The 23,323-nt window shown below is 34.5% G+C and overlaps 1 protein-coding gene across 2 annotated transcripts; it reads left to right on the top strand.

The window, feature by feature from the left end:
- Positions 1-21,676, top strand: LOC143239385 (uncharacterized). 2 transcript variants are annotated; one of them, XM_076480401.1, is made up of 3 exons: positions 1-869; positions 17,064-17,230; positions 20,949-21,676. In XM_076480401.1, exons 1-3 carry the CDS (start codon positions 470-472, stop codon positions 21,120-21,122), a joined length of 741 nt encoding a protein of 246 aa, XP_076336516.1. In that variant the 5' UTR covers positions 1-469; the 3' UTR covers positions 21,123-21,676. The 2 variants fall into 2 exon arrangements, with proteins under 2 accessions (XP_076336516.1, XP_076336524.1); XM_076480409.1 differs by having other exon boundaries at positions 20,385-21,073.
- The last annotated feature ends 1,647 nt before the right edge of the window (positions 21,677-23,323 follow it).

Raw genomic sequence — 23,323 nt, 5'->3', positions numbered from 1 at the left:
CGTTGTGACGGGACGACGCGCTTCGTCTGTTTCCAGTTCCGCAGACTGAGACTTAATTAATGAGCAGCCTTAAGTCGTCTCTCAAGTAGACCCACCATTTAATTACCCATTTCCTATTGCATCAGATTATAAACCGCTTTTTTTATTATTTAATTCATCATTTTCCGAGTGTCAAATTGATTCCAAAAGGCTATTAGTAACTATCTAAGTGCTACCATATACAGTCGAAGACGGGACACAGCAAGTCAACCACTGAAAGCCCGACCAGAAATGGGTGGAGCCGTGTTGTCACGGTGATGCTAAACGTCAAATCATAACGAGACAAATAGGTTCAAAGACGAAAAGGAGGGAGAAATCCTGTGCAATTATGTCATGAGCTGTGGTGACAGCGTAGACTATCGTGAGAAAACGATATCTCTATTAGAGACGTCGTTTCATACAGGGCCAAATTTGCCAGCCAATAACAGGAATGAACAACAGCAACTGTGAGAAAGAAACTAACCGGACGGAAGAAGTTAATGCTACTCGAATGAAGACTTCTCCAACAGTGACATCTGATTTCTTTATCGAAAATTTGCTTTCCAGAAAACATTCCTTGTCTTCTGGTCAAGACTGGACGATGGTCAGAAGAAGAGTTTTTACTCATGCCACGTTCCCAAAGATCTCTGATAAAAACTGCGGATCGTACAATATTGATGGCACATCCTGCTCAATAACGGATTCACAACATGTTTGGCTACAACATCCGTCCTGCTCCAACAATAATTGGTCAGTAACGTCTGAGAACAATGCTGCTGATATGAAAGATTTGGTCATTGGTACTCGAAATGAGATGGAGAATTTTCAAGATTACCAGTCTGAGAGTGAAGGTATGTCTATCGCCAAATGTTCTGAAAACGTGTTACAAACTTAAATAAGTAACTGATAACAATAATAACAAAACCTGTGTTTATACAATGTAGCTTAACGTTAATACCAAATTTTTTGCATATTTCATTTTCGAAGAGATATAGATTTTGTATATGAGTGAAGTTCAGAAATCGAAACGTGAACACGAAATGGAAGGTTAGAAACAGAAACGTAAGTGTATCTAAATGAAGGTTATGAAGGTTACAAATTGAATTAAAATAGAGGTTAATAGACCGAACTTGTCCTAGTGATTAGCAAGTAGAAGGATCCAATGTTCGAATCTTTAATTCTACTTGTGTATATCGTACTATTTTAATTATTTCAAAAAATGATTTATGATTTTCCCAGACATCGTAAATGCATTAAGGTCATGAATTTTAAAAGAAAGTTATGGTGGTCTTTGTTATTGTCACTATGCTATTTGATCACTTAAGTCCACTAATAAGTGTTACCTTCATTAATTAATTACTAAAGAGTTTTCTACCCCACTTTACGGTTGTTATTCTGTCGTTGTACAAAGGCTTAGGAAGATTGTGGAAATATTATATCGGCTATTCTTTTTATCTTCTCGACACTTTTGTCGTTGTACAAAGGCTTAGGAAGATTGTGGAAATATTATATCGGCTATTCTTTTTATCTTCTCGACACTTCTGTCGTTGTACAAAGGCTTAGAAAGATTGAGGAAATATTATATCGGCTATTCTTTTTATCTTCTCGACACTTCTGTCGTTGTACAAAGGCTTAGAAAGATTGTGGAAATATTATATCGGCTATTCTTTTTATCTTCTCGACACTTCGTATATCGTAATCTGAGGGTCGCGGGTTCGCATCCCGGTCGCGCCAAACGTGGGGGCGTTATAATGTTACGGTCAATCCCACTATTCGTTGGTGAAAGAGTAGTCCAAGAGTTGGCTGTGGGTGGTGATGACTAGCTGCCTTCCCTCTAGTCTTACACTACTAAATTAGGGACAGCTAGCACAGATAGCCCTCCAGTAGTTTTGTACGAAATTAAAACAAACAAACAAACAAACACTTCGTATATTATTAGTTTAGTATTATTTCACTTCGTTATGTGGCATGACGGTCGCCTGCAGAAAAATCAAAGGTTTTCTGTAAATACTATTTAATTAAAGTCAAACTTAAGTAATGGTACAGACTACTAACAGTTACAATGAGATGCAGATAATTATACATTTGTTTATAAAAATTGTTTATGATCTGAACAATTTTCGTAATTAGCTCTCTGATCGAGTGAATAAAGTCCCAATCTTCTTTCAAAGAAAAACGAACAACCCAGGTTTGAATCCTAGCTAACACAAAAGTAGTTCTTCTCAATGACCGCAGCTGATTAGCAGGTAAAACGAATAATTAAAAGTAATTAATAAATGGCATACAATTATAAAAAAACAATAATTAGTAATTAATAAATGGCATACAATTATAAAAAAAACAATAATTAGTAATTATACTTAAATGATCTTATAGAATACTAGCCACGAAAGCGATTGATATCTGATCATCAAAACCCATCCTAAAAACTCTGCTCTACTGCTATATAAATGTTCCTGTCTTATATTTTAAAATCAACCCACTTATATTGTATAAAAGTAATTTATTATAGCATCGCTCCATGTATAAAATATGTTTACAAAGCATGCGTATAGTTGTTGTTTATAGAAGTTCAAGTCAATAGTAGCTATTTAAAGAAGTTGGCAAAATATATGACTAGTTATTGTTCAAAGAAGTTGGCAAATTATGTGATCAGCTATTGCTTAAAGAAAGTGGAAAAGTATATGACAAGTTATTGTTTAAAGAAATTGGCAAATGATATAAATCGCTATTGTTCAAAGAAATGCGAACGACTTGTTTAAGAAAGTTAACATAACAGTATCAACTACTGTTTCAAGAAGCTGACGAAAGTATTGTTTTTGTTTGTTTTGAATTTCGCGCAAAGCTACACGAGGGCTATCTGCGCCAGCCGTCCCTAATTTAGCAGTGTAAGACAAGAGAGAATACATCTAGTCATCGCCACCCACCACCAACTTTTGAGCTACTCTTTTACCAACGAATAGTGGGATTGACCGAACAGTATAACGCCCTTACGGCTGAAAGGATGAGCCTGTTTGGTGTGACAGGGATTCGAACCCGCGACCCTCGGATTACGAGTCGACTGCCGAACGTAATGATTAACACTTGTTAGCAGTTGACAAGGCAACAGAATAGTTTTGTACAAGTTGACGAAATATTAACTATGTTTAATAGTTATTTTTTAGAAAAGTTAAAGAAGCATCAGTCTAGTTATTATTTAAGAAGTTTACAAAAACATGGCTACCCACTTTTTAAAGAAAGCGAAGAAATTATTATTTAGCTTTCATATAAAAAAGCTAATGTGCTCTCATTTAATAGATTATAAGGTTACTCAAGTTTAATAATTAATTAGTAAATCCTATTTTATAACTATATATTAATTTCAAACTAGTTTTGTCTCACGTTCTACTATAGCCTTCAGGGAATCCTCGAGAATAACTGTTTCTGTGTTTTGATTGGTCGGCGTCCAATTCTAGGACTTCTTGATGGAAGTCTGATATTTTATTTACTTCACTGAAGTTAATTAGTTACCAGTTAATAATTATAATTAAATGATAGTATAAGCAACTAACCTAAAGAACTGACAAGAACTTCATTATTCATTGTTCCAAGGCAGTGTGCAATCATTAGACTGGTTATTGTTAAAAGAGCTTGACGTAACGAAAACATGACTTTTCATTGTTTAAAAGTTGTGAACATTAGACTAGTTATTGTTTAAAGAGGTTAAAGAAAAGAAACCACTTTCTATTGTTTAAAAGTTGTGAACATTAGACTAGTTATTGTTTAAAGAGGTTAAAGAAAAGAAACAACTTTCTATTGTTTAAAAGTTGTGAACATTAGACTAGTTATTGTTTAAAGAGGTTAAAGAAAAGAAACAACTCTCTATTGTTTAAAAGTTGGAAATCTTAAGTTAGTTATTTTAAGCAAGTTAATGATACGTTATTCAAGCAAGTTGATAAAATATGACTAGTCATGTTTAAAGAACAGACAGTAAACTGTATTTTAAGTTATAGGGTATTACGTTACCCTTAAAACAACAACTGGTTTATGTTTCATAATTTTCAGATAAAAAGTTAAATGAAAACTTTTCCTTACTTTATTTCCTTCATAGTAAAGTCAAACTAAAAACAACATAATAATAAAAAGTCCATCTACAGGACGAGTACTGATTCTTTTAAAATATGTGTTCAAACTGCAGATGAATATTCTTGTAAATTATAGAAAACATATTATGTAATGTTTTACCTAATGCCATTCATTTCATAGTTTTTCTGTGCAATACTATAATATTGTTTGTCCGTACCTAGGTTTGTGGCCTGGCATGGCCAAGTGGTTTAGGCACTCGACGCGTAATCTGAGGGTCACGGGTTCGAAACCCCGTCACACCAAACATGCTCGCCCTTTCAGCCGTAGTGGGGGCGTTATAATGTGCGCTAACTCCCACTATTCGTTAGCAAAGAGTAGCCAAGTGTTGGCAGTGAGTGGCAACGACTAGCTGCCTTCTCTCTAGTCTTGTCCCCCGCTGGTACCGCGTTAAGTCTACGAATTTAGAACGCTAAAATCACTGGTTCGATTCCCCTCGGTGGATTCAGCAAATAGCCCGATGTGGCTTTGCTATAAGAAAAAACACACCAAAAAACACCATTTAGTCTTACACTACTAACGTAGGGACGGCTAGCGCAGATAGCCCTCGTGTAGCTTTGCACAAAATTCAAAACAAACCAAACCCTGACGCTGGACAGTATCATTGGCGATGGTGACACCGTCCGCCTCATAAATGTTTAAAAGCCATTGACCTTTTTAACGCTATTTAAGTTTTTAATTCAAAAATTACTCTTTTTAAAATGATTCCTTGTTACAAATTTTAATAATTTCACTTTACTTTTAATTTTTTATTACCGGTTATTTGGCGCAGTTGCTTTGGGCCATAAAACGCCAAACAACCAACCGTCCACATCTTATTTCCATTTCGTTAAATAAGTTAATGGTGAAAAGCAAAGTGAAGGTAAGTAATCGATGAACGATAATAAAACTCTACAATAACTGTCCTTAGTTTGCATTTTATACTTTTAAATATATGTCGCGAAAACTGAATATTACAGTTGACCAAGTATCTTTTTATAATTCATAATGTTATATTGGTCAAACTTATTAGTTTCCTGCTTAACGTATATCCTAATATGTAATCTGATCATGATGGGTATGTTTTAGGTATTATTATGTCAATTATACTGTTGGAATTCCTTACAATTTCCATAATATTACATATATTTTCTCATAGACCTGAAGCTGTCGTAGACTAAATATTTTAAAACTGATTTTGTTGTTCTATACGAGTATAAATGTTTTTACACATTCAACGTTATATGTGTTCCATATTCATTAACAATAGTCGTAAAATTTTCCATCGTTTTGGTATAACCGTCTATATAATAACCCAATATTCTTCGTTAACAAATTTGGAGGGTCGCGAGTTCAAATCCCCATCGCACCAAACATGCTTGCCCTTTCAGCCGTGGGGGCGTTATAAAGTAACGGTCAATTCCACTATTCGTTGATAAAAGAGTAGCCCAAGAGTTGGCGGTGGGTGGTGATGACTAGCTACCTTCCGTCTAGTCTTACACTGCTAAATTAGGGACGGCCTGCGCAGATAGCCCTCGAGTAGCTTTGCGCGAAATTCAAAACAAACACAAAACAAACAAACAGTTTAACTTGTTACATATTTACTGAAACACGTAACTTATATATATATATATATTTCGTTTATTTAGTTACAATTAAACTATCATTTTAAACAAATTTCAGAAATTATATCGCTGAAATAATTTTGGGTAAATAAACAGCTATTGCTGTTTTTATTGGCACAAAACTTCACAAAATGCTATCACTGCTCTGCCAAAATCGGGTATCAAAGCCCGGTTTCTAGCAGATATGCCACTGTGCCAATAGGGGGCCTAGAACGGCATGGCCAAGTGATTAGGGCGCTCGACTCAAAATCTGAGGGTCGGGGGGGTTCAAATTTCTGTCAGACCAAACATGTTTCCCTTGCAGCCGTGAGGGCGTTATATAGTGACGGTCAATCCCACTATTCATTTCAAAAAGAGTAACCCAAGAGTTGGCTAGCGCAGATAACCCTCATGTAGTTTTGCACGAAGTTCAAAACAAAACAAACGAAAACTGAAATAAACAGTCATGTGTAATTTTAAAAGTTTAATTATTTAAAGTACAAGGCTACATAATAGACCATCTGTGCTTCGGCCACCACAGGTATCAAAACCCGGTTTTTAACGTTGCAATACTTCAAAATGGAGCTAATGAAAAACAAACAAATTAAAAAATGTTTCATTTTCGGTCGATAGAACATTTTCTCATTGATCCTCTTTGAAAATTTTATATTCATGAAAGAACTTTGTTGTCATGATGATTTCACACTCTTTGTTATAGTACTCGAACCTTTCTCATCAGACGTTCCTCCCTATTCACGCATTTACCATGTTATGTCCAATACAAAAGTGACTAAAAGCATGATTGTTGTTTTTTGTAATTTCGCGCAAAGCTACACGAGGGCTATCTGCGCTGGTCGTCCCTAATTCTTTTACCAAAGAATAGTGGGATTGACCGTTACACTTATAACGCCCCCACGGCTGAAAGGGCGAGCATGTTTGGTGTGACGAGGATTAAAACCTGCGACCCTCGGATTACGAGTCGAATGTTTTAACCACTTGGCCATTCCGGGCCGAGTAAAAGCAACCTGAGAACACGGGAAATATAAGAAATCCATTACCAATCGACACTCAAAGTGCCATGTGAATCCTTAGAGACCCCTACACCTGTCGAACAAAATTTTAAAGCTAAACTCACAAACTCCATCGTCAAAAGAACGATAAATTATTTGATCAAAGAATAAGTCTTCATTTTTCGCTTCTAGAATTTAAATCTTCACCACTGTTTCGCCAACAAACAAACTCTTTCTACGGTAAGCTATTTAAATTCTACTGATCTTAATCACTTCAACCAAGATATTTTCACCCATCATAAGCTGTAGAGAAAAGTAAACATTTTTGTTGTTTTGAATTAAGCACAAAGCTACACAATGGGAGATCTGTGCTCTGACCACCATGGGTATCGAAAGCCGGATTGTAATGTTGTAATTCCGCAGACATACCGCTGAGCCACTGGGAGGGGAAGTAAAAAGTATCTCAGACTTCTTTTGATGGCTGAAATTACTTAAATCGGGTATTATTCAACCAGCCTGTTGCCACAAAAAACAAAAAAGTAGAATGGAAAATTGAAACGTCGGAAGAGAGAAAACTTGGAAGAAAGAAATATCTGTGTTCCTTTCTGTAAACTGCATTTGTTTATGTTGTTGTTTTCTTATAGTAAACAGAAGAGAAACTTGGTGGCGTACTCAGTATTGCCAGTTTGTGACGTAACTTGTGTTAAATCGAACCCGTCACTTGTTTATTACCAGAACCGCCGATAAACACATGGATTTCGATTAATTATCGAAAAGTTGACAGATTCAGAAGAAATAAATAATAATAATAATAATAATAATAATAGATCTCGTGTTACACACTTAGTGATATGTTTAGCAAATATTGAATTGAGACAGACAGTGTCAGAGCTTTCATCCGTCCATCAACGTTACGTGTTGATAGTGACAGAACGTATAATTTTTCTCAAAGTTGACGACATAGAATGTGGGCTTACAATATAAAACAATTCGAAATCTATAGTTATAGGTTTAGTTGTTTTAGAATTTTCGTTACACAAGGACTATATGCACCTACTCGTTCGTAATTTTAAAATAACAGTTTATTTGATTTCGGATATTATGTCTTTTAAATATAAACTAGGTGGTTTTGTTTGTTTTGAATTAAGAATAAAGCTATACTGTGGGCTATCTGTGCTCTGCCCATCACGGTATCGAAATCGGTTTTAGCGGTGTGAGTCCGCAAACATACCGCTGTGCCACTATGGGACAAACTAGATGATAGTTGTCCATATCAGTGTCATTACGTGTCTCAAACATAGTGTAAGTGATAAGGTCGTTGTCTGTTTTTGAATTATAGCACTGACGGCCAACTTTAGGCCTATGTTTGTCTGACCAAGTGACGGGATTTGACCGTCACCAGCATGGTGCATCCACAAATCCAAAATATGTAGCATAATTTATTGTTTCTATGGCATCGAGACGTTCTGGACTCGCACATCCATTGTCCGGCATGCTAATAATTGGGAAACGTTCAACCTTTTGAACTGATAAAATAGAGGGAAGACAGCAGGCTAGTTGAAAGAGTTAATGATCAATAGATAACAGATTAATCATCAGTAGGTAGCAAGTTAAACACCAGCGGATAACTAATTAAACACCAGTAGATAACTAGTTAAACACCAGTAGGTAACAAGTTAAACACCAGTAGGTAACAAGTTAAACATCAGTAGGTAACAGGTTAAACGTCAGCAGGTAGCAAGCTAATCATCTGCAGATGACAAGTTAAACACCAGTAGGTAACAAGTTAAACATCAGTAGGTAACAAGTTAAACGTCAGCAGGTAGCAAGCTAATCATCTGCAGGTGACAAGTTAAACACCAGTAGGTAACAAGTTAAACATCAGTAGGTAACAGGTTAAACGTCAGCAGGTAGCAAGCTAATCATCTGCAGGTGACAAGTTAAACACCAGTAGGTAACAAGTTAAACATCAGTAGGTAACAAGTTAAACACCAGTAGGTAACAAGTTAAACATCAGTAGGTAACAGGTTAAACGTCAGCAGGTAGCAAGCTAATCATCTGCAGGTGACAAGTTAAACACCAGTAGGTAACAAGTTAAACATCAGTAGGTAAGAAGTTAAACGTCAGCAGGTAGCAAGCTAATCATCTGCAGGTGACAAGTTAAACACCAGTAGGTAACAAGTTAAACATCTGTAGGTAACAAGTTAAACATCAGTAGGTAACAAGTTAATCATTAGATTCTTTTCCTATGCAACGTTGAGTGTAATGGGTTATGTGGCATTTGTAGAAAAAAATGTTATCATATATTATGTAACAATTTATCAAAATTATTTTCAGCTATCTGTTTATTGGCTACAAAATCAGCCTGGAACCTTGTTATTTCCAGTTTCCCACAGATAAATTCTGATAAGGAGTATATTGGTTTCAATGTTCTCTTTCATAGAAATAATTTAAAAAGACAGCTCGAACCACTGAAACATTTGAAATTACTAACCGAGAAATAAAACGTTTCCCGTTAAAATGTGTTAAAATCTACTGAAATAACCAAAAAAATGATGTCATTCGAATAAACGTTGCAAATAAATGTCTTCATTGATAACCTTAAGGTTAAAACATGGAAAATATTAATTCATTACTCAATAGAAAATTACTCACCATATTTAGCTGAGCCCTACAAATTGGAGCCACATAATCTGATCAGCAAACATGATAGATTACAGACAACGTTATGCAGAACATGGAAGCAAATTCTATATTAATCGTAATGTCATGAAAAAACATTTTCCATTTAGTTTTCATTAGTGGGTCACTTGACATGTAGCTAACCAGTTTAGTGGTGACATTACTGCCTCTATTTAGTATTCACTAGTCGGTCATTTGACCTGTAACTAACCATCTTGTTCGTAACATTACTGTCTCTATTTAATATTCACTAGTCAGTCACTTGACCTGTAGCTAACCATCTTGTTGGTTACATTACTGTCTCTATTTAATATTCACTAGTCGGTCTCTTGACCTGTAGCTAACCAGTTTGGTGGTAACGTTACTGTCTTTATTTAGTATTAGGTATTGGCTTAACATTGGTTTTTGTTTTTATTGTACACTTCTGGTATTTTGTTGTCTTTCACTAACTTATACAATGTAAAATATTCACGATAACTCTACCTTGTTTTAACACTTCCTCTAAAAAATATATTATATGTCCGTGAGAGAACTTGGAATTGTATTTAATGCTAATATTTAGATATACAACGTTTCTGTAATTAGTTGTTCGACTTATATGTCTGAGTTATTTTTTGTTTGTTTCCTGGTTTAACTGTTTTATATCAATAAATGTAGCGTGTGGAATGTATTCAAGACGACTATCAAAACATGAACACTAACACTAACATCGACAACAGTTTGTTTGCTTGTGTTCTAATTTCGCTAGCCATCCCTAATTTAGCAGTGTAAGACTAGAGGGAAGACAACTAGTCATCACCACACACCGCCAATTCTTGAGCTACTCTTTTACCAACTAATAGTGGGATTGATCATACAGTTATAACGCCCCCACGGCTGAAAGGGCGAGCATGCTTGGTGCGACGGGGATTCGATCTCGCGACATTCGGATTACGAGTCGAGTGCCCTAACCACCTGGCCATGCCGGGTCCTACACGCGAGGGATGGAAGTTTGTTGAAACAGCAAACAAGGCTTCTACTGTATTTTTGAATGCCAGAGACAAGGAAAAGAAAGCTTACAAAGACCACAAGGCAATAATAACTACCTTTCCAGCACTGTTACAAAAATCCAGATAATAACAGGTGTTTTTGACACATTCCTCTTTAGAAACAAAAATGTCTTCTGCTATCTGTTTATTTTGTTTGATATGTCGCGTAAAGCTACCTGAGGACTGTTTATTCTAGCCGTTCCTAATTTTAAGGTAGGGACTAGACTAGAGCGAAGGCAACTAGTCAGTATCACTCCCCATCATATTTTGGGCTACTCTTTAAAAACAAACAGCAGGATTAACCGTCGCGTTATAACGCCCTCACGCTGAAAGGGGTGAACAAGTTCAGATACGGGATTCGAACCAGTGACTCTCAGATGGTTAATTCCATTACCATAACCATTAGAACATGCCAATTCTATGATCTAGCTTTCGGAATTTAAGCTGTAACATAAAGTAGAAAGTCGAATTTCTAAGTTCACAGCAACGTTTCTATAAACTGTAGAGAACGAAAACGTGCTTATGAATCCCATGTCCATGTCCCTAATACTTCTAAATCCACGGACTTTTCTATATTTGATTAAACATGGCTTGGAAACTGATTTCCACATACAGTGTACGGTATGCGGAAAAGTTGTCCAAGATATGTCATCTCACTCCTTCCAGAAATTAGTTTTAAAGGAAATGTTAGTGTCGGGTATTAGTGTCTAATGGTAACAGTGTTGTTCGAAAGGTAAACACAACGATAATGGTTTAAAATAGCATAATTACTGTGTAGTTTACAATATTTGTGAATATTTATATTTCCTTTGTAACGTTGCACTTTTAGTTAATAGCCTATCTATAGAATACTGAAGACAATTTTCTACTGTTAACATGAGTGTATAGCTGTAATTACATTTCTTTATTCCACAATGTTCACATTGGGCTTTAAGAGATGGAAGTATCTTTAACTGTGTGCTACGAGTTACAAGCTGTCTACGTTCTAATTCTTCCCAAATTTTCTCAGATCTAGTGACGTGACGTTGGTTCTCAGCTGTCTATGTTATCTCTATACATCACCAAATATCTTGAGTTTCTCCAAATCTTCCCAGATTTTCTCAGAGCTAGTGATGTGACGCTGGTTCCCAGCTGTCTATGTTATCTCTATATATCACCAAATATTTTGAGTTTTTCTAAATATTTCTAGATTTTCTCAGGAGAGAACAACGTTTCGACCTTCCTAGGTCATCTTCACGTTGAGAAACAGAGAGTTTGAACACACATGTTTTAGGGACGAGAGTATAAGTGGGTATGGGATTGTAGGGGGCGTTGCAGGTGCAGCAAGAAAGTTTAGGTTAGTCTTCCTCAGCTGTAGCTGTTGAGTAAAACTCGAGAAAACCGCGAAGAAAACAAACGTCTTTCTAGATCATTCTGACGCTCTTAAGACCACATCCAAATTATTCAAACACTATTAAACAAAATATCAGTTACACTTTTAATATATAATGCAAAATTTGTCATCATCAGACCTAATGTGTTGTTTTTTAACTCATTTATCTCAGTAATATTTCTTTTTGTGTATAAAATTAGAATCAGCTATTTCAAATTATTTGTTTTAATTTGCAAACTTTATTCACGTGACAAATTTAACACAATTTTAACTTTTGTGTTTTTCATTTCACGCAAAGCTACACGAGAACTATCTGCGCTAGCCTTCCTTAATTTAGCAGTGTAAGACTAGAGGGAAGGTGGCTAGCCATCACCACCCACCGCCAACTCTTGGACTACTTTTTACCAACGAATAGTGGGATTGATCGTAATATTATTACGCCCCCACGGCTGAAATGGCAAGCATGTTTGATGTGACGGAGATTCGAACATGCGACCCTCAGGTTATAATTCGAACACCCTAACCACCTGACCATAAAGGGACATTTTAATTTTTCAAATAACTATTTCTTTACCATCTTCGATCTTCATATGTTCATCCTAAAAACATTTATAGTGGGGGAATATGTTTATCTACTGCAAGCGCCATATATAATGAGAGTATATTTTTATCTACTGTAAGTACCACTTATAGTGAGAGCATATTTTTATCTACTGAAAGTACCATTTATAGTGAGAGCATATTTTTATCTCCTGTAAGTACCATTTATAGAGAGAGCATATTTTTATCTACTGTAAGAACCATTTATAGTGACAACATATTTTTATCGACTGTAAGTACCAGTTATAGTGAGAGGATATTTTTATCGACTGTAAATACCATTTATAGTGATAGCATATTTGTATTTAATATAATTACCGTTTATAGTGAGAGAATATTTTTATCAATTGTAAGTACCATTTATAGTGAGAGCATATTTTTATTTACTGTAAGTACCATTTATAGTGAGAAAATATTTTTATCGACTGTAAGTACCATTTATAGCGATAGCATATTTTTATTTACTGTAAGTACCATTTATAGTGAGAAAATATTTTTATCGACTGTAAGTACCATTTATAGCGATAGCATATTTTTATCTACTGTAAGTACCATTTATAGCGATAGCATATTTTTATCTACTGTAAGTACCATTTATAGTGAAAGCATGTATTTATCTACTGTAAGTACCATTTATAGTGATAGCATATTTTTATCTAATGTAATTACCGTTTATAGTAAGAGAATATTTTTATCGACTGTAAGTACCATTTATAGTGAGAGTATATATTTATCTACTGTAAGTACCATTTATAGTGAGAGCATATATTTATCGACTGTAAGTACCATTTATAGTGAGAGCATATTTTCATCTACTGTAAGTACCATTTATAGTGAGAGCATATATTTATCGACTGTAAGTACCATTTATAGTGAGAGCATATATTTATCGACTGTAAGTACCATTTATAGTGAGAACATATTTTTATCTGCTGTAAGTACCATTTAGAGTGAGAACATATTTTTATCTACTGTAAGTACCATTTATATTGAGAACATATTTTTATTCATTCCGGTGAAATTAAATTTTGTTTGCTGCCCCATATTTCACCGTGTCGGTTTAGGAGGAGCTGATCTTTACTGTAATAAAATCGTCATTTTATCCCAAATTAGTTAAAACTCACTTCACGCGAAATATCGATAATAAAGTAGATATCCTTTCTTTTGTTTTTGTTTTTTGAATTCCGCACAAAGCTCCTCGAGGGCTATCTGTGTTAGCCGTCCCTTATTTAACAGTTTAAGACTAGAGGGAAGGCAGCTAGTCATCATCACCCTCCGCTAACTCTTGGGCTACTCTTTTACCAACGAACAGTGGTATTGACAGTCACATTATAACGCCCCCACGGCTGAAAGGGCGAGCATGTTTGGTGCGACCGGGATTCGAACCCGCAACCTAAAGACTACGAGTCGAGTGCCTTACCCCAGCTGGCCATGGCGTGCGGGTTTATCTTTTACAGCAGCTGGTAAGATAAAATAATATAATACGTGTGCCCCTCGAAAAACTTCAATTATTATTCTGAGTAATCAAGGCTAGCATTTATGTGTAATAGTTATTACTTCTATTTTAAGTGAAAGTTACATACAGTCTTTATTTCTTTATAATTCTATGGTTAATATATCTCACAGCACACTGTTTTTCATAATGGGGCCTGGCATTAAGGTATTCAAGTCGCAATCCGTGGGTTCGAATCCCCATCACCGAACATGCTTTCATCCGTGGGAGCATACAACACTGCTGTCACTCTCAACTTTCCTTGTTAAAAGAGTGTGTGTGTTTTCTTTTGCAAAGCCACATCAGACTCTGCTGAGTCCATCGAGAGGAATCGAACCCCTGATTTAATGTTAAAGTAGCCAGTCAAAAGATGACGATAGGTGGTGTTGACTATATAGCTGCCTTCCCTCTAGTATATTACTACTAAATTAGAGACGGATGGCGTAGATAGCTTGTGTGTATTTTCTTATAGCAAAGCCACGTCGGGGTATCTGCTGAGTCTGTCGAGGGAAATCGAACACTTCATTTTAGCATGGTGTAGATAGCCCGCGAATAGCTTTTCGCAAAATTCAAACTAAACCAAAGTTTTATTATGTTGCACCATATTCACATGACCAAAAAACGATCCAATAAAACTGTATTATGTTGATTCGAAGAATAACTTTTTCAATTTCAAATTTTAATTTAAATATATTTATATATTGTTGAAATATTTCACAGTTAATAAGTCTTGAATTATCGCTAAACAGCTGATTAAAAATTCAAGATGTTATATAATTTTTATATTTCTTTATGTAAAATAAATGTAGTCACATGTATATGGGTTAACAACAAACCGAACTCAATACCTTAACCAATTTGATTTGAAATAAATATTTACAGTTATATAAATCCAGTTTATAAGTTAAACAATATTTAGACAGACGTATTCATTATTCAATGCATGCGAACGGTATTTTGTTAATTACATTATATTGGTCTTCATTCCTTATATTTAGCAATTTTGAATACTTTATCCAGTGCCAATCATGGGTACCTTAACTCATATTGGTAGAAATTGAGAACCAGTTTCAAAATTCCGAAGAACCATAACTAAGGTTGATATAAACTGAAAAACAGTTTAAAAATTCTGACAAACCACAGCTAAGATTGATATAAACTGAGAAACAGTTTTAAAATTCGTATAAACCATAACTAAGATAAAATAAAATCTCAACCAGTTTTAAAATTCTGATAAACCATAACTAAGATAAAATAAAATCTCAACCATTTTTAAAATTATGATAAACCATAACTAAGATAAAATAAAATCTCAACCAGTTTTAAAATTCTGATAAACCATAACTAAAATAAAATAAAATCTCAACCAGTTTGAAAATTTTGATAAACCTTAACTAAGATAAAATAAAATCTCAACCAGTTTTAAAATTCTGATAAACCATAACTAAGATAAAATAAAATCTCAACCAGTTTTAAAATCCTGACAAACCATATCTAAGGTTGATATAAACTGAAAACAGGCAAAAAATATTTTAACGGTTGCAGTCTAATATGTTAACGTAATTCTGTAAAAAACAAACTTTAAATGATAATTTTTATTTGTCTCTAATTGAGCACAAAGCTATACAATGGTCTATCTGTGCTGTGCCAACTATGAGTATCGAAACCAGTATTTAGCGTTAGAAGTCCTGCTGAATCAATAGGGAACGAAAACGTAAATTGAGATTGAACGAGATAAACAGTCGCGACACAGCTAACTGACTGGATAAATATTTTGTTGTTAAGCAACTGAATTTTTATAACTCAGAAACGCTTATTAAATCTTTATTAGTTTCTTGCTGCACTCAGAGTTATGTATTTCTACACTTTAGTAGCATATTCTGACATATGTGTATGTTTTAACTTTTTTATATTACTTCCCGTTTGGTCGTGTTCTCGCTATCTTTCTACGGTATTCGACTAAGAATAAACAAGTTTCAGTTCCATCCAGACTCTTTAGAACTTGATCAGTGTGTCTTCTGTAACAGTTTTATCGAAGTTGTTGATTGGATACAGATGGTACGTGGCGTTACATGACTGTTCTCATTGATTTAGCTTCCTTTGGGATCACTTCACGTCTCATTGACAACCTCAGCCATGTTAGATCACATTTCAACGTTTGAGTCCAGCAGCCGTTACACAGGGTTAACTAGTTGATACGGTGATGCGTTTGAAAGGTGTTAAACGATTGTGCAACGTTGTATGTGTTGCTCGAACGTCTCGAGGCCGGGAGCTGAATGTCTGCTTTCTTTTTTAATACTAAAACATTGTTACAAAAATATGTAAAGTAGAATATGAGGTTAATAAACGTAAATGAAAAAACAGGTTGAAAAATAAATTATTATTTTTAGTTCAAGAAACAATCAGTACAGTCTAAAAGTTATTTGTTGAAATGGGTTTAATCTGACGTTGAATGGTGATTTTCAAGTTTAAAAGTTACCTAATGTAAATGTACCGATAATGTATTATTTAATCTACAATCTGTGAAGCGTTGTATTACTTTATTTATATAAACATTAATTAATTAATTATGAAATGCTATGATTCCCACTCTTAAACGTTTCGAACGGTCGTTTCTTTTGTGACCATCAGTAGACACAAAAACTTATTGTGTTATGTCAGAATATTTAAAAACCCTAAACTAACCAAAGACCTTTTAGGAATCCTAAACTAACTTTAAAAACTTTCAAAAACCTTAAACTAACCTAAAAAATTAAAACTTTAAACTAACCCAAAGAAACCTTTTGAAAACCCTAAACTAACTTATAAAAACTTTGGAACACCTTACACTAATCTAAAAAACACTAAACTAGCCTAGAACCTTTAACAAACCAAGTAATAAACATTAAAAAGTTTGTAAAAACATAAATTGACCTACAAATCTTTTGAAACCCTGAAAATTTGTTAAATATTCTAAAAACCCTAATTTAACCTAAAATTATCATTTTAATATGTAAACTAAATATTACTGAGTAAGTCAAGGCTGATGTACTTGGAAATAAAAACTTAAAAAAATTTAAAATGATTGAAATAAACTCTAAAAGCTTTTATTAATTTTTGATGATATTAAACTCGTAGAATCTATATCTATGCACACAAATATATATATAATTTCAGAAACTATCGGTAGGTGTCACCCCTCAGACGAAAGAAAAAAGAGACAAAGAACAGCATTCACTTCGACTCAGATCAAAACATTGGAATCCGAGTTTGAACGAAACAGGTATCTTTCTGTTTCAAAGAGAATGCAGCTTTCCAAAACTTTAAAACTTACAGAAACTCAGGTAGGTCTCATAACTTGTTTTAAAACTTAAAAGGAGAAATACACTAACATGTTGTTTATGTGAAACAAAACAATACAATTCTGATGTATTACGAATCTTTAGGGATTGTGTTATTACAGGTGTTCATTTTTAACTCTGAGGAAGATATAAAACAACAACAACAGATAAAAAACGCTGTGTTGTTGATACGCAGACCACATCAAACCAAGAGTTAACACAGTGTCGACTAAATTACTTGTATATCTTGTGGGAAATAATATAAAACACAATTAGTTTAGTCAACACTGTGTTAACTCTTGGTTTGATGTGGTCTGCATATCAACAACACAGCGTTTTTTATCTGTTGTTGTTATTTTATATCTTCCTCAGAGTTAAAAATGAGCACCCATTATAACACAATCTCTATTGGTAAAGATTCGTAACACATCAGAATTGTATTATTTTGTTAACACAGTGTTAACAAGAGTTAACACAGTGTTGACTAAATTAATTGTATATCTTGTGGGAAATAATATAAAATACAAATACACTTAGCGATTTCAAACTGAGAAATGTATGTTACATTAAACATCTAAATATGAGAAATGTATGTTATATTAAACATCTAAATATGAGAAATGTATGTTATATTAAACATCTAAACATGCCATATGAATGATGAAACAAATTATATCGACATCTTGAACGATTTATTAGAACAACAAACAATTTTCTCAGAGACCTGTAGAAAGATGTGTGAATCTGCAACACCCCTATCAGAACACAACTTACCAAAGCATGTATAATGACAAAATATAACATCAAATTATTATGAAGTCGTGCGAGTTAACCCGAACTTGTCACTGAAAGACGCTGCAACTCAGTTACAAACAGTTGGTTTAAGGTCGTGATTAGCAATTTTTGAGCTCATTTCTTAATACCAGTTCTCAACTGAATTACAATCTGGAAACTTTGCTGGCCATGACAGTCTTATAACACTCTTCTGATCGTGATAATCTTGTACAATATTTTCACTGTAGGAATTGGCATTGTCATCCTGGAACACAAAGCTATTGCCAAACTTGCTCTAGCATGTGGCGGAAATATTGTCTCCATGTGATGCCTGGAGGATCTAAAGAGCAGTTTTTAATCATGATGAATAGCTGTCCAAACATGTACCGCACCACCTTCTTTGTATTTCTTGTAGAAAACAGTCTTCTGTCATCTATTCTTCAGGCAAACAACGAATACAAATCCTACCATCAACTTTAACAAGCGAAACATGACTCATCTGAAAAGATTACATGTCGTCAATGTCCTAACTGTAAGTTGACGTGCTGTCTTGCCCAAGTAACAAGGAGACAGCAGTGGGTTATGGATGATATCGGGTTCCAGATAGCTTTTCTTGCAAAATAACTTGAGTATGTTCATTCAATTTATTTCACAAGGTGTTGCAAGACTTCTTTCAACATTGACATGTTAACCTGATCAAAACATAGTCATCTCGGGTAGTAATATTTCGGTCGGCGTCTACCAGTAGATTTTCATGAAACAAAGTTTCTTGTAATCCGATGATGTTTCACGATCCACTACACTAGGAATATCCTACTCTTCTGGCAATGTTCGTTTGCTACATACATTCTCTGGACAGTTGAACATTTAACGCCCTATAACTTCTTGCACGTGATGAGACACGACTCTACACAAAGTAGATAAAATTTCTGAACAAAGCATTGTTTTCTTTCGAACAAGATTATACCAAAAGCACATCCTTTTGTACTAAATACGTGTAAACGTATGATTTGGGGAACAAATGCTCATATTAACACAAACAAAAATAACTCGTACACGCTTGTTCAACCGTACGCTACTTCTCTGTTATTACTCAAACATTTGCTCAGTTACTACACCATGTACTCCACTGGCACATACGTATGCCTGTTGACTTACAATTCTAGAAACTGGGTTTCGATACCCGTGGTGGGCAGAACAAGGGCAACCCATTGGGCTTAAATTAAAAAAATATGGTTCCCTTACATGTGTCCCTCGCTAGTACAGCGATATGTCTTCGGATTTACTACGCTAAAATCAGGGGTTCGATTCCCCTCAGTGGGCTCAGCAGATAGCCCGATGTGGCTTTGCTAAAATAGAAAACACACACAAAACTCATACATGTAAACAATAACATCAATATATTACAGTATGCCAATATTTTGTCCAAGACCGTCCTTAGAAGTTAATTTTAAAAGTATAAAAGTTTTATTTACCTTAGTCGTGACTTCAATAACTAAAAAAATTAAAAGCCATTAGCCTAGACTGTGTACCCTATATTAAAGTCTACATTTCTATTGCTAGAGTTTAAATAAATTAACACCAGTCAATAAACTTGTTTTTTACAAAGAGTATAGTGTACGGTTATTCTCCGAAGAGAAAAGTATCATATGACTTACGTATCACCATTACACCCTTTCTGAATGTTGTCACGTTAGCTACCACACGTGCAATGTTTTGGACCCCTCAGATACTCAACGGGAACAAATGATGTTCACTTCGGGTCTGAATCGGTGGGGGAGAGTATATGAAACATACAATTGGACAAAAATGGATTCATTAAGATGGAATTATGGATCTTTGTTTTCTAATGAGCCACAAAAGGAAATCAGGAAAGTTTTTATAAAACAAAGAGATCACTGCAAATATTAAAAAAAAATAAGAGTAGATAACCTTTAGATTCTATAAAGTACAACTCGTTCAAATACAGGATAGGTTTAAAAATTCCAATTAGAAATAACAGGTTTAACTGGTATGTTTTATAAAGTTCAGTTTGTTTGAAGTATAGGACAGGTTTTATAATTATTTATAGAAATAACAGACATAAGTGATAGGCTCTATAAAGTACAACTCTTTCTAGATATAGGACGGGTTTCAAAATCGTTTTTAGAAACAACAGGAGTAAATTGTGTGTGCTCTAAAATAGAGCAGGTTTCATAATCTCTTTTAGAAAGAAGAGATAAAATGTTCTAAATGTGATCAAATCTTCTTCTATATCACGAATGTATTAAAAAAACGTTATTTCTTTTACATTTAATTATACTATAAGGATTCAAAGAATTACGCCATACATGATACCCACTGAAACCTTGGGGTTTTTATACCATTCTGTTATCTCTTCTAGATCTCGTTGAGCCCGGCATGGCCAGATGGGTCAAGGCGTTCGACTCGTAATCAGAGAGTCGCGGGTTCGAATCCCCCCCTCGCACCAAACATGCTACTTTGATATTTGTTAAGTGTTGGAGCTCGTCCGACTTGACCAAGTGATTAAGGCACTCGACTTGTAATCTGAGGGTCCCGGGTTCGAAACCCCGTAACACTAAACATTCTAGCCCTTTCAGCCGTGGGGACGTTATAATGGTACGTTCAATCCCACTGTTCATTGGTAAAAGAGTAGCCCAAGACTTGGCTGTGGGTGGTGATGACTAGTTACCTTCTCTCTACTTTACACTGCTAAATTAGGGACGGCTAGCGCAGATAGCCCTCGAGTAGCTTTGCGCGAAATTCCGACAAACAAACAATATTTCGATGAAGGATAACGACTATTTACGTTTGAAGAATATACAAATAACGTGGACTCAATTTGTAGTTGTTCTGTGCTCTGTATTCCAAAGTTTTAAACTAGATATACCGTGTTATATATTGGCTTTGGAAATCATTCGACTGAAACCAACATTGTCATTTTCAGATTAAAATTTGGTTCCAGAACAGAAGAACAAAGTGGAAACGGATGTACACAAATGACCTGGAAGTCTTAGCCAAGCACTACTATCAATCCTTAGGAATGTTTACAACACGTCCTATGTTTATTGGAGACCGACTCTGGCTGTTCAGTTGTTTGCCAGAACACCCAAACCCCTGACGTATTTCGTTCCTCACGCCGAAACGCCACGGTTCCACAGAACTAAGGTCTGTTAGATAAAATTTTCAGAACCTATATATTAATTACGTTTTATTAGATCCGATTAGGGCTATCTAAGCAGATAGTCCCGATGGTCGACATATACACAACGCTACCTTACGGTAGAAAACAGAAACGTTCACCATTTGATTAAATGGCAGAAATAACATGGTCATGTTATGTTCGATTTTTTTATTTCTTTACTCACAAGTGAATCTGACTTCGAGTTTCTTTCTCGAACGACTGTGAGGAAATTCTATAGCAACGAAAAATAGTTCTATGATTACTTTACTCGGATTTTTAACCATATAAAAATATAGTTCGGTTTGCAAGTGACTGTAAATGTTTTAAAAAAGCTTAATAAATTGGTACTAGATAACTCAGTACAAACGTATGAATTAATTAGCTACAGTAATAATGTCGTTTCTATCAGTGGATTACATGACTGGCGTCGTAAAATAACATGAAATTCAAGTCGTGACAACAAAAAGTAGAAACAAATAGTTTCTTACAGATTTTTCTATTAATTATTAAGTTACTAAAAAAGATAGACATAAAGATAATTTCGTGATACCAACAGTGGGTCTATATCCTTATGTTTATTAGTCACTTTGTCATTAATGTTTAAAATAAGTCACGTACAAACCATTAAAGTAATCTCTATTAGTCACTTTGTCATTAATGTTCAAAATGAGTCATGTACAAACCAATAAAGTAATCTCTATTAGTCACTTTGTCATTAATGTTCAAATGAGTCATGTACAAAACCAATAAAGTATATCTTTATTAGTCACTTTGTCATTAATGTTCAAGATGAGTCACGTACAAACCATTAAAGTATATCTTTATTAGTCAGTTCGTCATTAATGTTCAAGATGAGTCACGTACAAACCATTAAAGTATATCTCTATTAGTCACTTTGTCATTAATGTTCAAGATGAGTCACGTACAAACCAGTAAAGTATATCTTTATCAGTCACTTCGTCATTAATGTTCAAGATGAGTCAAGTACAAACCAGTAAAGTATATCTTTATCAGTCACTTCGTCATTAATGGTATAATGAGCCACGTACAAACCAGTAAAGTATATCTTTATCAGTCACTTCGTCATTAATGTTCAAGATGAATCACGTACAAACCAGTAAAATATATCTTTATCAGTCACTTCGTCATTAATGTTATAATGAGTCACGTACAAACCATTAAAGTATATCTTTATCAGTCACTTCGTCATTAATGTTATAATGAGTCACGTACAAACCATTAAAGTATATCTTTATCCGTCACTTCGTCATTAATGTTCAAGATGAGTCACGTACAAACCATTAAAGTATATCTCTATTAGTCACTTTGTCATTAATGTTCAAGATGAGTCACGTACAAACCAGTAAAATATATCTTTATCAGTCACTTCGTCATTAATGTTATAATGAGTCACGTACAAACCAGTAAAGTATATCTTTATCAGTCACTTCGTCATTAATGTTATAATGAGCCACGTACAAACCAGTAAAGTATATCTTTATCAGTCACTTCGTCATTAATGTTCAAGATGAGTCAAGTACAAACCAGTAAAGTATATCTCTATTAGTCACTTTGTCATTAATGTTCAAGATGAGTCACGTACAAACCAGTAAAGTATATCTTTATCAGTCACTTCGTCATTAATGTTATAATGAGCCACGTACAAACCAGTAAAGTATATCTTTATCAGTCACTTCGTCATTAATGTTATAATAAGCCACGTACAAACCATTAAAGTATATCTTTATCAGTCACTTCGTCATTAATGTTATAATGAGCCACGTACAAACCAGTAAAGTATATCTTTATCAGTCACTTCGTCATTAATGTTCAAGATGAGTCACGTACAAACCAGTAAAGTAATATTACATTACATATTTCCTAAATTTCTATCTTAATTAAAATCTCAATAGAAATTTATAGACATGAAAGACGTTGCTTCCTTGTTTCGTCATGACCAGAAACCCACTCTGAGTAAAATTTTAACTAAAGCTTTAATACCCATACCAGCCGTCTTGAGAATACGGGTTTCCTTGTTTAAGTCATTAACAAGTACATTGTTGTCTTACTTTCTTAAACCATGGACAGTTAATGATTAAACAAATTTCACTAAGTTACTGGTTCAACACTTGTTTGAC

Source organism: Tachypleus tridentatus, chromosome 2 (assembly GCF_004210375.1).
Source record: "Tachypleus tridentatus isolate NWPU-2018 chromosome 2, ASM421037v1, whole genome shotgun sequence".
Taxonomy (NCBI): Eukaryota; Metazoa; Arthropoda; class Merostomata; order Xiphosura; family Limulidae; genus Tachypleus; species Tachypleus tridentatus.
The sequence above is the reverse complement of the archived record's forward strand: the minus strand, read 5'-3'. Positions and strand labels throughout refer to the sequence as shown.